The 11,675-nt window shown below is 39.4% G+C and overlaps 3 protein-coding genes across 5 annotated transcripts; 1 reads left to right on the top strand and 2 right to left on the bottom strand.

The window, feature by feature from the left end:
* Positions 1–6: 6 nt before the first annotated feature.
* On the bottom strand, positions 7–2,145 carry mrpl44 (mitochondrial ribosomal protein L44). Its single transcript, XM_030153020.1, has 4 exons — positions 1,937–2,145; positions 1,094–1,562; positions 789–967; positions 7–545 (listed from the first exon to the last, which is right to left on the bottom strand). The coding sequence occupies exons 1-4, from the start codon at positions 2,110–2,112 to the stop codon at positions 371–373; spliced, it is 999 nt and encodes a 332-aa protein (XP_030008880.1). The 5' UTR covers positions 2,113–2,145; the 3' UTR covers positions 7–370.
* Positions 2,146–2,367: 222 nt separating this feature from the next.
* dnaaf1 (dynein axonemal assembly factor 1) lies at positions 2,368–4,621 on the top strand. Its single transcript, XM_030152704.1, has 2 exons — positions 2,368–3,338; positions 3,424–4,621. The coding sequence occupies exons 1-2, from the start codon at positions 2,402–2,404 to the stop codon at positions 4,275–4,277; spliced, it is 1,791 nt and encodes a 596-aa protein (XP_030008564.1). The 5' UTR covers positions 2,368–2,401; the 3' UTR covers positions 4,278–4,621.
* Positions 4,622–4,920: 299 nt separating this feature from the next.
* On the bottom strand, positions 4,921–9,649 carry mffa (mitochondrial fission factor a). 3 transcript variants are annotated; one of them, XM_030152705.1, is made up of 8 exons: positions 9,466–9,649; positions 8,603–8,833; positions 8,122–8,291; positions 7,912–8,003; positions 6,768–6,932; positions 5,896–5,952; positions 5,605–5,689; positions 4,921–5,509 (listed from the first exon to the last, which is right to left on the bottom strand). In XM_030152705.1, the coding sequence occupies exons 2-8, from the start codon at positions 8,826–8,828 to the stop codon at positions 5,378–5,380; spliced, it is 927 nt and encodes a 308-aa protein (XP_030008565.1). In that variant the 5' UTR covers positions 8,829–8,833; positions 9,466–9,649; the 3' UTR covers positions 4,921–5,377. The 3 variants fall into 3 exon arrangements, with proteins under 3 accessions (XP_030008565.1, XP_030008566.1, XP_030008567.1); XM_030152706.1 differs by having other exon boundaries at positions 8,603–8,817; XM_030152707.1 differs by lacking the exon at positions 6,768–6,932.
* Positions 9,650–11,675: the final 2,026 nt, after the last annotated feature.

Below are 11,675 nucleotides of genomic sequence, written 5' to 3'. Positions count from 1 at the left end.
CACTCATACATATATTTTTTTTATTTCATATAACATAATACAATGGAATACAAATGTAACCACATTATTTACAGAGATGACTGATCTTATTGGACTGTTATGTACAAGTGGCCTAAATAACAACCATAAGTTGCAAGAAAAATGTAAATCCCTCTCATCAAATATATTCTCAAATTGGATTTTGGAGCAATTGTAATAAATCGCTAGTGAGTTGATCTCTAGACCAAAATAACATATAATTTTCATTCCTTCAGTCTCTATGCATCAACATGGATAAAGTTAAATCCTGTCTTAAGTAAATTCATGCCACTTTACAGGCATGCTGAATCCTTTCACATTTTTTATGGCAGGACAATACAGTAATTGTCATTTAATTGCTGCTGGCAGACTGAATTAATGGCTGTTGTTGCTGCTGTTGAGGAGAGAAGTTTAAAGGTCTGCGGTTCTCAGAGAAGCCATAGAGTTTCCGTAAGGCCACACGAGCTGCCTCTTCTTCTGCATCTGCAACTGTTTCTCCTGGACCCTGAGCCAAAAGCTTCTTATCACTGAATCAACACAAATGAACATACAAAAATAAGCCAAACAACAAAACCATTACTTTCTTCATTGTTAATTGAATTCAATGTGCAAAATTTAATAAAAAAGAGTCTACTAAAATCATTGCCATTTCAATTAAACTCCAAGAAGTAGTCCTACTGTAACTTAATTATTAGGAGTTGTACTTTGTTCATATCATTAAACATATTAAATTTATTGTACATTAACAGTCTTGACTACAGGACACTCACCTGTATAACCCTACAAAATATAATGGAAGGACGGTGCTGGCACCAGCGGACCTGATGAGGCGTGGCTCTGGTAGAGGAACATTTCTTTTAGAAAGCTCCTCCATCAGTAGCCCCATGGGGTTAACCACTGTCCACAGATCAAATAGGTCTTTTCCAATCAACTGGGTAACCAGGAAATCCTAGGAAGAGGTGGAAAATGTTATTGCATAAGTGACAGAGGAAAATGTCATACAGAATGGCAAGCAATACTCTATCATCTAAAAGTAATCTTGGTCTGGACTCGATTTTTATACTGTGTCTCTTACCCTGAGGAAAAAACCTGTTTTCTCTGCTCCGCTGCTTTCCTGTAGTGCTCCAATTACAGCCATAAATGTAGAATAAAGAACATCATCTGGGATGGGAAATTCAGCACTCATGGTTAGATCTTCCATGCCAAGATTTCTTGCTACATAGGTCACAGTTCCCAAACTGGTGAGGTGCCCTACAATACTCTCCATGCCCTCATTTGGAAGGCTTGGGAAGCTGACCCTGCACCAGTCAGTGACAAAGCCTTTGGTCAAAGTTTCTCCCTTTGCACTGAGCTGAACATTATCTTTCAGAAGGAGTGCAGTGGTCTCAGAGTCCATGCCCAACTCCTGTCTCCTGGCCATCTCCGCCTGGAGGTAACAGGGATTCACAAAGGCTGTTTTTAGCAGATCCATGGAAAAGTTCTCTTGTAGGCGGACGCTGAAAGCCTGAACCTCAGCATGATAATCCCAGTTGGGCTCCTGTGAGCTGCAGAAAGACAAATCACAGAGACATGCAGGTTCAGATTAGAATTCTTCTTTTTTGTACACCAAATCAGGGAAATGATGTCAACTACAGATTCTGAACGGACTTCTCTGACAACAGTCCAAATGCACTTAAGTCTTGTCTTGAGTAGGTGCGGATACTTTAAGTTGTTATCCAAGACTCTAACACTAAAAAACACCAGAAAAGAGCCAAGTGTGCACTATCACCACGTGTAAGTTTAATATCACAGTTTCTAAAGTCTTCTTCATGGGCTATGATGAGTAAACACACAATAACTTAAAATATCTAATATATGAATTTGGCCTTGAGGTGCTCTCTACACAGCCTCTATGCTAGCTAGCTAGCATTAGCCTTACCGTGGTTTTGGTGGCGGAGGTCCCTCCAGTTTCAACTTCTTTGCCATAAGATACGTGTACGCTTTCATCCATCGCTTTTTCTCTCTAACCTGCGTTAGTGAGATATTTCTACACACATTCTGACAATGAATTCCTAATGTCAGCGCACCACGATTTAGCATAAAACCCGTGGCCATGATGGTTACTGACAGGCCAGTGTAACAGCGAAAACTGTCCGACACGGAACAAGAAACAACATCCGGCTGGACACTGTCGTTAGTAAAGTCGTTACCATGGAAACACTCAGTAAACGGTAACTAACAGACGGCGCAGCTCAGTTTATTTACAGAAGAAACAGAAGAGCAACCCCCAAAACGTTTGTAATACTTTAACTAAATTCGAACTTGGTGATTTACTTTTAATATTTTTACTGTTTTATTTTTGGTGATGTCCACTGCTGAGGTTCAGATACCATCGGGGGATGAAATGGTAACAGAAACTCAAACAGAAGGCGAGGATGTCAAAATGACTTCTTTTCCCGTCAAAAATGAAGTGGATTCCATGATAACGGACGGAACTGAAGAAAACAAGACAAATGAAAAGAAAGTCCAAAGGCCACCACAGGAAGAAAAAGAAAAACAATGGGGTCCAAGGATCACTAAGAAGTTCCTGAGAGACCACTGCAAGCAGCACAAACTTTATGTAACACCTTACCTGAATGACACCTTGTATCTGCACTTCAAAGGTTTTGCCACCATTGAGAACCTAGAGGAGTACACAGGACTCAAGTGTCTTTGGCTGGAAAGTAATGGCTTGCAACAGATTGAGAACCTGGACGCCCAGACTGATCTACGCTGCTTGTTTCTTCAGCAGAACCTCATTCGCAAGCTGGAAAACCTTGAACCAATGAAAAAACTCTGCACTCTAAATGTCTCCAACAATTACATACACACCATAGAGAACATCTCCTGCCTTCCTGATCTGAGCACTCTTCAGATTGCTCATAACAAATTGGAAACAGTGCAGGACATAGAACACCTGAGTCAGTGTCTGTCTCTCAGTGTGTTAGATTTGTCTCACAACCTGTTAAAACACCCTGACATCCTCTCAGTACTTGAGTCCATGCCAAATCTGCGAGTACTCAACCTAATGGGAAATGAAGTGGTGAAAAAAATCCCACACTACAGGAAGACCATGATTGTGCATCTCAAGCAACTAAACTTCCTTGATGATCGCCCTGTGTTCCCCAGAGACAGGGCTTGTGCAGAGGCCTGGGCTTCGGGAGGGCTGGAAGCAGAACGTCAAGAGAGGGAGGAATGGAAGTCAAAGGAAAAGAGGAAACTTCAGGACAGCTTGGATGGCATGGCAGCTATTCGAGAAAAAGCCCTGGAGAGACAGCGCCAACGAGAGCTACAGGAGAAAGGTAGAGTTTTCATCTTTTGCAGTGCCTTTAAACTCAGAATAAATGTGAATTTGCGCAAAAATGTTCTATTATTGTTTTATTTCAGGTGAGGCTGAGGTTTCAATGTGTCCTTTGGAGGAAAAGAACAACCAAGATTTGAGTTCAGTAAAAAATGAGAAAATCCAAGCCTTTGTGCAGAAAAGTCTGGATGCTCATGAAGAGTTTTTGCATAATCAAGACACTAAAGGGCCTGATGAAGAGCCAGACGATGGACAGTCAGCTGGAGAACAGGGAAGTGAGGAGTTACAGCTGGAGGAAGAGAACCAGGAATGTTTCCAGGTAAAAACTCCTGTGAGGGAGGACAGAGAGACACTGAATCCAAAACAGTTGGCACATGAACAAGAAATCACAACAGGGAGTATGATAAAGACAGAGAAAAGAGACAGTAAAGAACAAAACCAGTGCTACCAGTTTATGGAAAATGATGTAGCATGTGAGAGGAAACCACCTCCACTGACCACAGCAGCTCTCCATGAAGTAGAGGAAGATGTAAGAACACATGGACCCGGGCCACTGGTGACAGAACTGGATGATGCAGAACAGCTGGAAACCATTCACCTTCCACTAAACCGACCTATGTATATTGATGATCTGCCTGATTTGGAAGATGCAGACGTGGAAGACCAAGACCTGGACTCCGCTGTGATTTTCACCTCTGAGCGAGCATTCAAACCAAAAATAGAGGTCATATCAGGAGAAGATGATGAACCAACCCTAAACCAGAGTGGTTCAGTTCCTAGTTTTGGCCCCAAAAAACTCTTAAGTGAAGTCTCAGACAATGCTTCACTGTTAGGGGAATCAGGAGATGCGCTGCAGCCGCTTATGTTTCAAACAGCCAGAAAATCCAAAACAAACCATGTGACCTCTCCACCACACCGTCTGATTGAGGAGTTGGATTGATTTTTTTCCAAGACTGGAAACATTTTTAAGATTAAAGTTGCAGCCATATTTCAGTAAAATATGTACATTTTAACTGTCAGTTTGTGAGAATTAGACTAATTTAATTTTAGAATTAATATTTAGCTGTTAAATAGTCTGTGCTGATGAAGTTGGGCCAGTTTCTTCATATAATCATTGATTGTGAACCTTTTTGTGAAAATAAAAGAATCTTTGAGCTCATCTGTTGTTTAAAATTAATTTTGGTTGCACTAATAACTTTACGCTGTCATACGAGGGAGAGTCAAAAAGTTCTCAGACCAGCATGTCACTGGGGATGAAACTTGAATCTACCAGTTTGACCCAGCGAGAAAAATTCAAAAGCATAATATCTAAAAGGAGCAGCTGGATCTGTGAAATTCAAGGCAGGGAAGTTTGTTGAAGAAATAAAACAGACCTTTCATCAAATTTGTCTGAGAACGTTTTGACTCTCTCTCATATTAGGAAGACTGATCTGATGACTACGTCTGGAAATAAACAGATTTTATAAGTGTTGTAGATTTTGAGGCTGAATGATTTGTCATCACTCAATAACATATAACTGTGTCATGGTCATGATAGGAATACAGATATGTGTGTAGTTCAAATAAAAATACAAGACACAAGAAAATATTTACGTTTTACTAAATTGTATTATACTTCCCAGTTCAAATGACATATTACGTCCCTGCAATAAATATCCAACATCTGATACTCCTCCACATCGCAGCTCCATTTTCCACTTTGGCTGAGCTAAGCTAAACTGAATCTCTGGCTGAGTTCTCACCACAGTTCAGTGATGATAGGGAGCAATATTTACAAGTCATGCTTAGCACTGAGCAAGAACAATTGTAAAATAGAAAAAAAAAAAAAAAATCAAACATGAGAAAACATGAAGATATAGGGTGAACAGAAGAATAAAAAAATAAAACTGTACATGTATTAAATAAACTCTGAATATCAGCCCTGTGTGAAACCACCGTGTACCTGTGACATGCCTTCCTCACACAGAAACTCAGTGCAGCGAGTAGCTAACGTTTGACACATAGAATAATGGATAGTGTGATCTTCATTCATAGGAGGCATTAACGCCGTAACCACACCCAGGTGTTGACAAGCCAGAAAGCTACGGTGACCGAGTACAGGATCATCTCTCGCTTTGCCCGCTCTTTGTTCTCCTCTTCCAGGTGTTGCAGTCGCCGGTTCAACTTGATGAGCTATAAATAAGTAAGAGTAAGAAAAGTGTTTCTCAGTTGAAGGGATTCCAAGATCAGCTCTCAAATTATACACGGGGTAAGTGTTAGGAACAAACCTGACGTCGAAGTGTTGCTACGTCAACCATAGTCATGTCGTCATTTCCACTGTCCAGAGTGGCTTCATGTGAGGATAATCCCAGCCTTTAAATGAAAACAAATGTTCTGAAGTCAGTATAATCCCATACTTTAGATTAATTTGGAGCATTTAGCTGCACTAATGTCATCTTTCAAAACAATGTCATTTTTCCAACAAAACATATTTTTCCTGAAATGACAATGAAATGTCAGAGATGATGAGAAAAGGGAAAGGGGGTACAAAATGGAAATGAAGTGCCAGGCGAAGTTACCTGGTGTCATGCAGGGGGTTGGAGCTTGACGCTGACCCCCCTCGCAGTGATGGTTTGCTAAAGAGATGGGGAAAGACGGAGTGGGGGAAAAGGGAAGATAAGAGAAAGAGAACAACAGGTACCTGATACTGTGCTGCAAATATATGCAAACACAAGTCATATGTCCCTTGTACAAGTCAAGATTTCGCGTTGTTCTTTAAAAGCTGCTGACATTTATTTTTACAGTTGCTAAGGGTGTCGCAACTACAAGAACTGTGGAATCCATGATCTACCTATTTCCTGAAGCTAGCTAAAAACGCAGTGAAAGGATTAGTGAATCCGACCTCTAAACCATGTGGTGTGTCAATACATCCAATTTGTTTTTGCTTCAACTGTCTAAATGTCTTTCTCAAGAAAGCAAACAGTCAAAAGTTTAAACATTTGCTCAAATAAAAAGGTTTTGTATGCTTTTCTAAGTTGCATCATGTTTTCAAATGATTACTTTGTTACCTACGAAAACTCTGACGCTAATTCAAAAATCTATCCTGATCCAGTCTAGTAAATCAGAATCGATGCTGTGTTAATGTTGTTAAATACTGTCCATGTTAGATACATGTTAGAAGTGTTTAGTCAATAGCCATGCGACTCTCCCAAACACTCCCAAGCTTCCAACATAAGAAAGGGCCAAACAACAGCTCATAAACACCAGCCGCCTTCCCAGAAATATGGGTTTGCGAAAGAGTGGATATAAAAGTAAATTCAATCAGACTGAGAGGAAAAAAAGACTAAAGAAGACTGATCAATATTTACTAAAAAAAAGAAAAAAAAAATTAATTAAAAAAGCCAAACTGCAACTCTAACGGCCCTAGTGACATGGATGATTGGGAGGTCACCTGCGAGGGTTCTCATCCAAGACCTCCAGGACCTGCTGGTAGGCCCGACGTGTAGTGGACTGGAGGAAAGATAGAACACCGCTAGCGCTGTACAGGTTGTGTTCTTCTTCAGCCATGGTGAGAGAAGGACAAGGGTGGACAGTGGCTGGGGGGGGCGGGGAAGCACTGCTCAGTGCCCACCATTAAGAGCAGTCAATTCAGAGAAACCCGAAAGAAAAAGACAAAAGAGGAAAAAGAGGGGAAGGAAGGAGCAGAGGGAGAGAAATAAGGAAAAGAAACTGTCCTGAATTTTTAAGACTGTATAAAACTGGCTCTTGTGAAAGACTTAAAAAAATCATGCTGTAATAAAAACTAGAAATTTAATTTTCCAGCCACATTGTTTTGTTTTTGTTTTTTTTTTAATAAAATAAGATATAGCCAAAGAAAATGGAAAGGAGACATTAACTGAAAGCATGTCATTGTGATTATATCACTTCAAAAAGGGTTAGCGTCTTGAGAACCTTCTTAGTTTTTTCAGGACAATGAATGCAGTTGCTGTGGGGAAAGTCAAAAGCCGACGCATGATTAGGACATAACCAGTGATGTTTTATACCGGTCATGCAAAAGTGCACTACACATCCATTATTTTCATCTTGAAAATTAAAGATACAGCGCTTGCATAAGGCAAAAAAAGACTTACATTCTGAATAACTACAATATCTACGCTCAATATCTCACAGGTTTCCTTTAATGATTTGATTATTGTGGTTGTCTTGTAGAGTGCAGTCTCTAAGTGCAATTACAGACAAAATATATGTATTTTTCAACCTTTTCTAATACTCCTACAACTCTGAAAAGCATAATGTCTTGAAATGATCAAAATTCAACAATAGTAGTTGTGTTGAATATAAACATCGTTGTTAATGGATTAGTGTCATTGACAAAAGCATCTTGGATGAACATTAACACTGACAGAAGCCAGAATTCAAGCATTCAAGCAACAGAACCACTAACAACCACTAACAACCACTTGAAAATAGACTGCCAGCTCCACCACAGTGACAAAGGGACAGATGAAGGACAGGGATACAGAATACTAATGCGTGTGAGAGGTTAGGCTGAAATAGTGCCAAGCTAATCTTGACATGTCCAGGACGATACTCACATGGAATCATTTTGCATCAGTTGGCTGCTGTGACGGACGGCTGCATTTTCACTTGCTGAGCGTTCCCGTCGCAATCGTCCTTGAGGACGCAACTAACAAGGAACAATGCCAGCAGAGGAATTCAGGTTTTACTACAACAAATCTCTCTGAATCAGTGAGTGTTTTTTATATTATGTTTTATCAGCACATAATTATTACTTTACTACTTACCGCCTCCACACTGTCTGGAGCTGCCCGCTGCTCTTCTTCTAGGAAGTCCAGGGGTCGGTCATTAAGGGTGAGGACTCTGGGTGGAGTCTTCAGTGACAAGGTTTCTAACGGTGTCGACTGGATTAAGTCCAGGTCCCTGGGTCTGGAGAACTGGGAGTCACTGCCATCGCCTGAAAAAAAGAAGATTTCAAGTGGTGTTTAGGTTTTAAGAGTGTGATGTTATTTTACACTTGTGCAGTCTACTGTGGTTTCAATTCTATGAAAGATGGCCTGTAGCAGCTCTCACGTTAAACAATTAAAATAGTGATCATTACATGGAACACCAATAAAAGTATGACAGACCATCTACTATCTGTAGACAGCTGGGACAAACCTCATCATAATATGATAGCTACAATAACTAAACAGGGTTTAATGTGAGAAATACACATCAATTACAAGTGACCTTCTACTTTGCCATAAAGTTTGAAATCATACCAACCTGCAACCACAATCCTCTCTGGTACTTGCATTATCACATTTTGCGCAACATCCTGAGCTAGTGCAGTGCTCTCATGGGCCTGAGGAGCGACTTTGAGCATCTCTGGGATGCGCATCCTCTGACTGATTCCCTCAGTGTACTCCAGCTCATAATGGATACGGTTGATCTCTGCCATCTCCGCCGTGGGGGAGGGGAATGCTGCTCCGTTCATTTGGCTGTTGAACATTAAATTTGTGAAGCGTGACTCAATCAGCAAAGACAGAAACTGGCACAAATAAACAAACAGGTCAGACAGTAGTTTCACTTTCAATCTTGTTCAACAGCTGTATTTTTGGCAACACATAAGAGACCAAGCAAAATAAGGATCTCCTGAAATTTCATGAAAAAGAGGCAGAACATACACATCCCTACGGGCACAGTTTAGACTAATTTTATCTGTTGGGGAAGGAAAATGCTCGTGATACGATCACATGATGAAAACTTGAAGTCTTCTGACTTTAGGAGAGAGAGGTACAAAGACAACTTCACAGACCCATTTGGTTCCTTTGCATGTTAATAACCCTAGTTTGCCAGAACATTAGTACTGTCTAATTTAACCTCAGCAATGTTAATCTAGTGCATAACTAGGTAATAAGCTAACATAACAGAAGCTAAGGCAGTGGCTAAATGGTAACCCTTAAAAATACACATGAACAATAAATATTTATGTTGTTTACAGTCTAATGTGATGTTTTAAGGTTTCTCCTAAAATAACATCTTTAGCCTGACCCTGAAGCTGGATTTGCTTTAAATTAATTTGGTTAGAAAACTAAGAAAACATATTAGCGCCATTTCAGGCTAAAGGGTTAGCTTCACCTTCTTACCCTTTTGTGTGTAGCTCCGATTAACTACCTCTTCTCGGAAGATATTTATGCGGATATAAAAGGTTAAGTCAAACTAAACAGACACCGAATAGGACAGTTATTTAGGTAAACGTATTAGAGACGATGTAGCTGTAGTGCATCTCCCGGTGTTGATGAGAGAGGAGTCTCCTCTCTTGTTCCTATGTTTTCTAAACAGGAAGTAGCAGCAGGAGGAAGTGATGTCAGAGGTACCGAGCGCCAAATTAAAAGTCGAAAAGCCATTTTATTTTATTTTATTTTATTTTATTTTATTTTATTTTATTTTATTTTATTTTAGTTTAGTTTAGTTTAGTTTAGTTTAGTTTATGTACAATCATTAGATGGAACCAGTAATGTATTTGATTACAATATACTCGGACTATTTTACGTTTCAAAGAAAAATATAAAAAATAAATAAATGTTTTGAATACGTACCCTAAACAATGCATATTATTGGTTATTTTTTAAGAAAACGTATACAAATGTGTGGCAATAATCTAACTTAAGAATCTAGACTTGAAACTATAAACTAATTTCATAAATATGCAGTCGAATACAGTACAGTTACAGGAAACATTTAATAAAATGAGGAAGATAAAAGAAAAGTGACTTAAAAATCAACAATAATTATAAAATTTCAAAATAGTTTAATCTATCACGATTTTCCCTCATAATTTAAAAAGGCTGCTCATAATAGTAAAACAGCATCTTAAATAAATCATCTAGGAGGATTTATTTTCCTGACACCCTCCCCATGTTAGTTTAATGGATGAAGGCTTGCCTGGCTGTGCTGCGTACGCAGACAGCTCTGAGTCGCAGGGGGTGTTGGGAGCTGGCCCCTCAGTGACTGTGGGTGGTGCGTTTACTCAGAGCCATTCAAAGGCTGCGATTGACATGAGACAAGTAGAGCCTCTGCAAACCGAGTAAACTAAAAATCACGTCCACATCACAGAGAATATCACTGCAGGACGAGCGACACCTCTGGAGTCATGTCTTAATGGGGACTTTATTAAACATCAGGATGCTCTTCATTTAATGGACACTGAGGCTGCGCACTTTGACTACTTCTCTCCGGATCCTCAACTGGTTTTAAAATATGTTCTCAGATATTTTAATTTTGTGTGTGATAACATTTAGCACCATGCACATCGTATCATCTTTGGAGCTGCAACTTGGCATGTAAGTACATTTGTTTCTTTTTTGAATAAAATAATCTTCACTTTTCATTTCCACTTGTGGGATTTTTTAAAATAGCCTATTATTTAGTAGAAATGAGGTAGAAAAGCATATTTTTAGGAGTAGGTGATAAAACATGAGAGATGCATAAATCCCCGCATTTTTATAGTAAAAGTTTTCTACAGTCCAAGGTTATAACTAAAGTTTTTGTTTCACTTCATTTGTGCTGTACTCTGTTCACTGCCCACTATGAGTCGCTTTTGTTCCCATGTGAGATGATCTGTGTTTAGCAGCAAGTCCTGCAACGTGCTTCTGCATAATAAGTCGAATTTGGCTTATGATATCTCACCAGAGGTTTCCAAATGTAAATGAAGTGCGCCAAACTCCACTGAATGAATCGTTTTCATTACCGGGGAAGTAAATACTTCCTGTAATTAACTTCAGGCTGCCCTGTAGGCTATTGAAGCCAGATGGTTGGAGAAGGAGGTTACCTCTGCAAAGTTAAAATACCTGCACTGTCAACAAAACAGGATGCAGGACACTGTCATACTCCTGTACAACATAATGCATGAACATTCAAGCTGTTTTGTAGAACATAATGTTTTTAATTGCATCAGTGGTTTATTGGGTGTTTTAGACATTATAGGTGGAATCTGATCTTCTCTCTACATATTAATCAAAACCAAAAGGTTGTGTGACTGACAAAGTGTGTGGTGATCTATATCTATGCTATTAAACTTGTAAAACATTAAGAAATTCATAACTTTTAAAATAAAACAGAAGTCTCAGACCACCATGGGTACCCTTCAAACCTCTTAGATCTCTAACTTAAACATTTGAAACAGTAGGCGTTCACTCTACCATTTTGGCAATAATTTTCACTTTGTTTTTTATTTGTTGGCAATCCTATGTCTAAATGTTTTTTTTAAATTACCTCTTCCATTCCCTTCCCTGTTTTGTCTGTATTCCATGCACAGGCCAAATGTTTGTGCTGACCAGGAGATGTCTATGTTGGG

Source organism: Sphaeramia orbicularis, chromosome 13, assembly GCF_902148855.1.
Source record: "Sphaeramia orbicularis chromosome 13, fSphaOr1.1, whole genome shotgun sequence".
In the NCBI taxonomy this organism is placed as follows: Eukaryota; Metazoa; Chordata; class Actinopteri; order Kurtiformes; family Apogonidae; genus Sphaeramia; species Sphaeramia orbicularis.
Note: the sequence above shows the minus strand (reverse complement) of the source record. Positions and strands in the feature narration are given on the sequence as shown.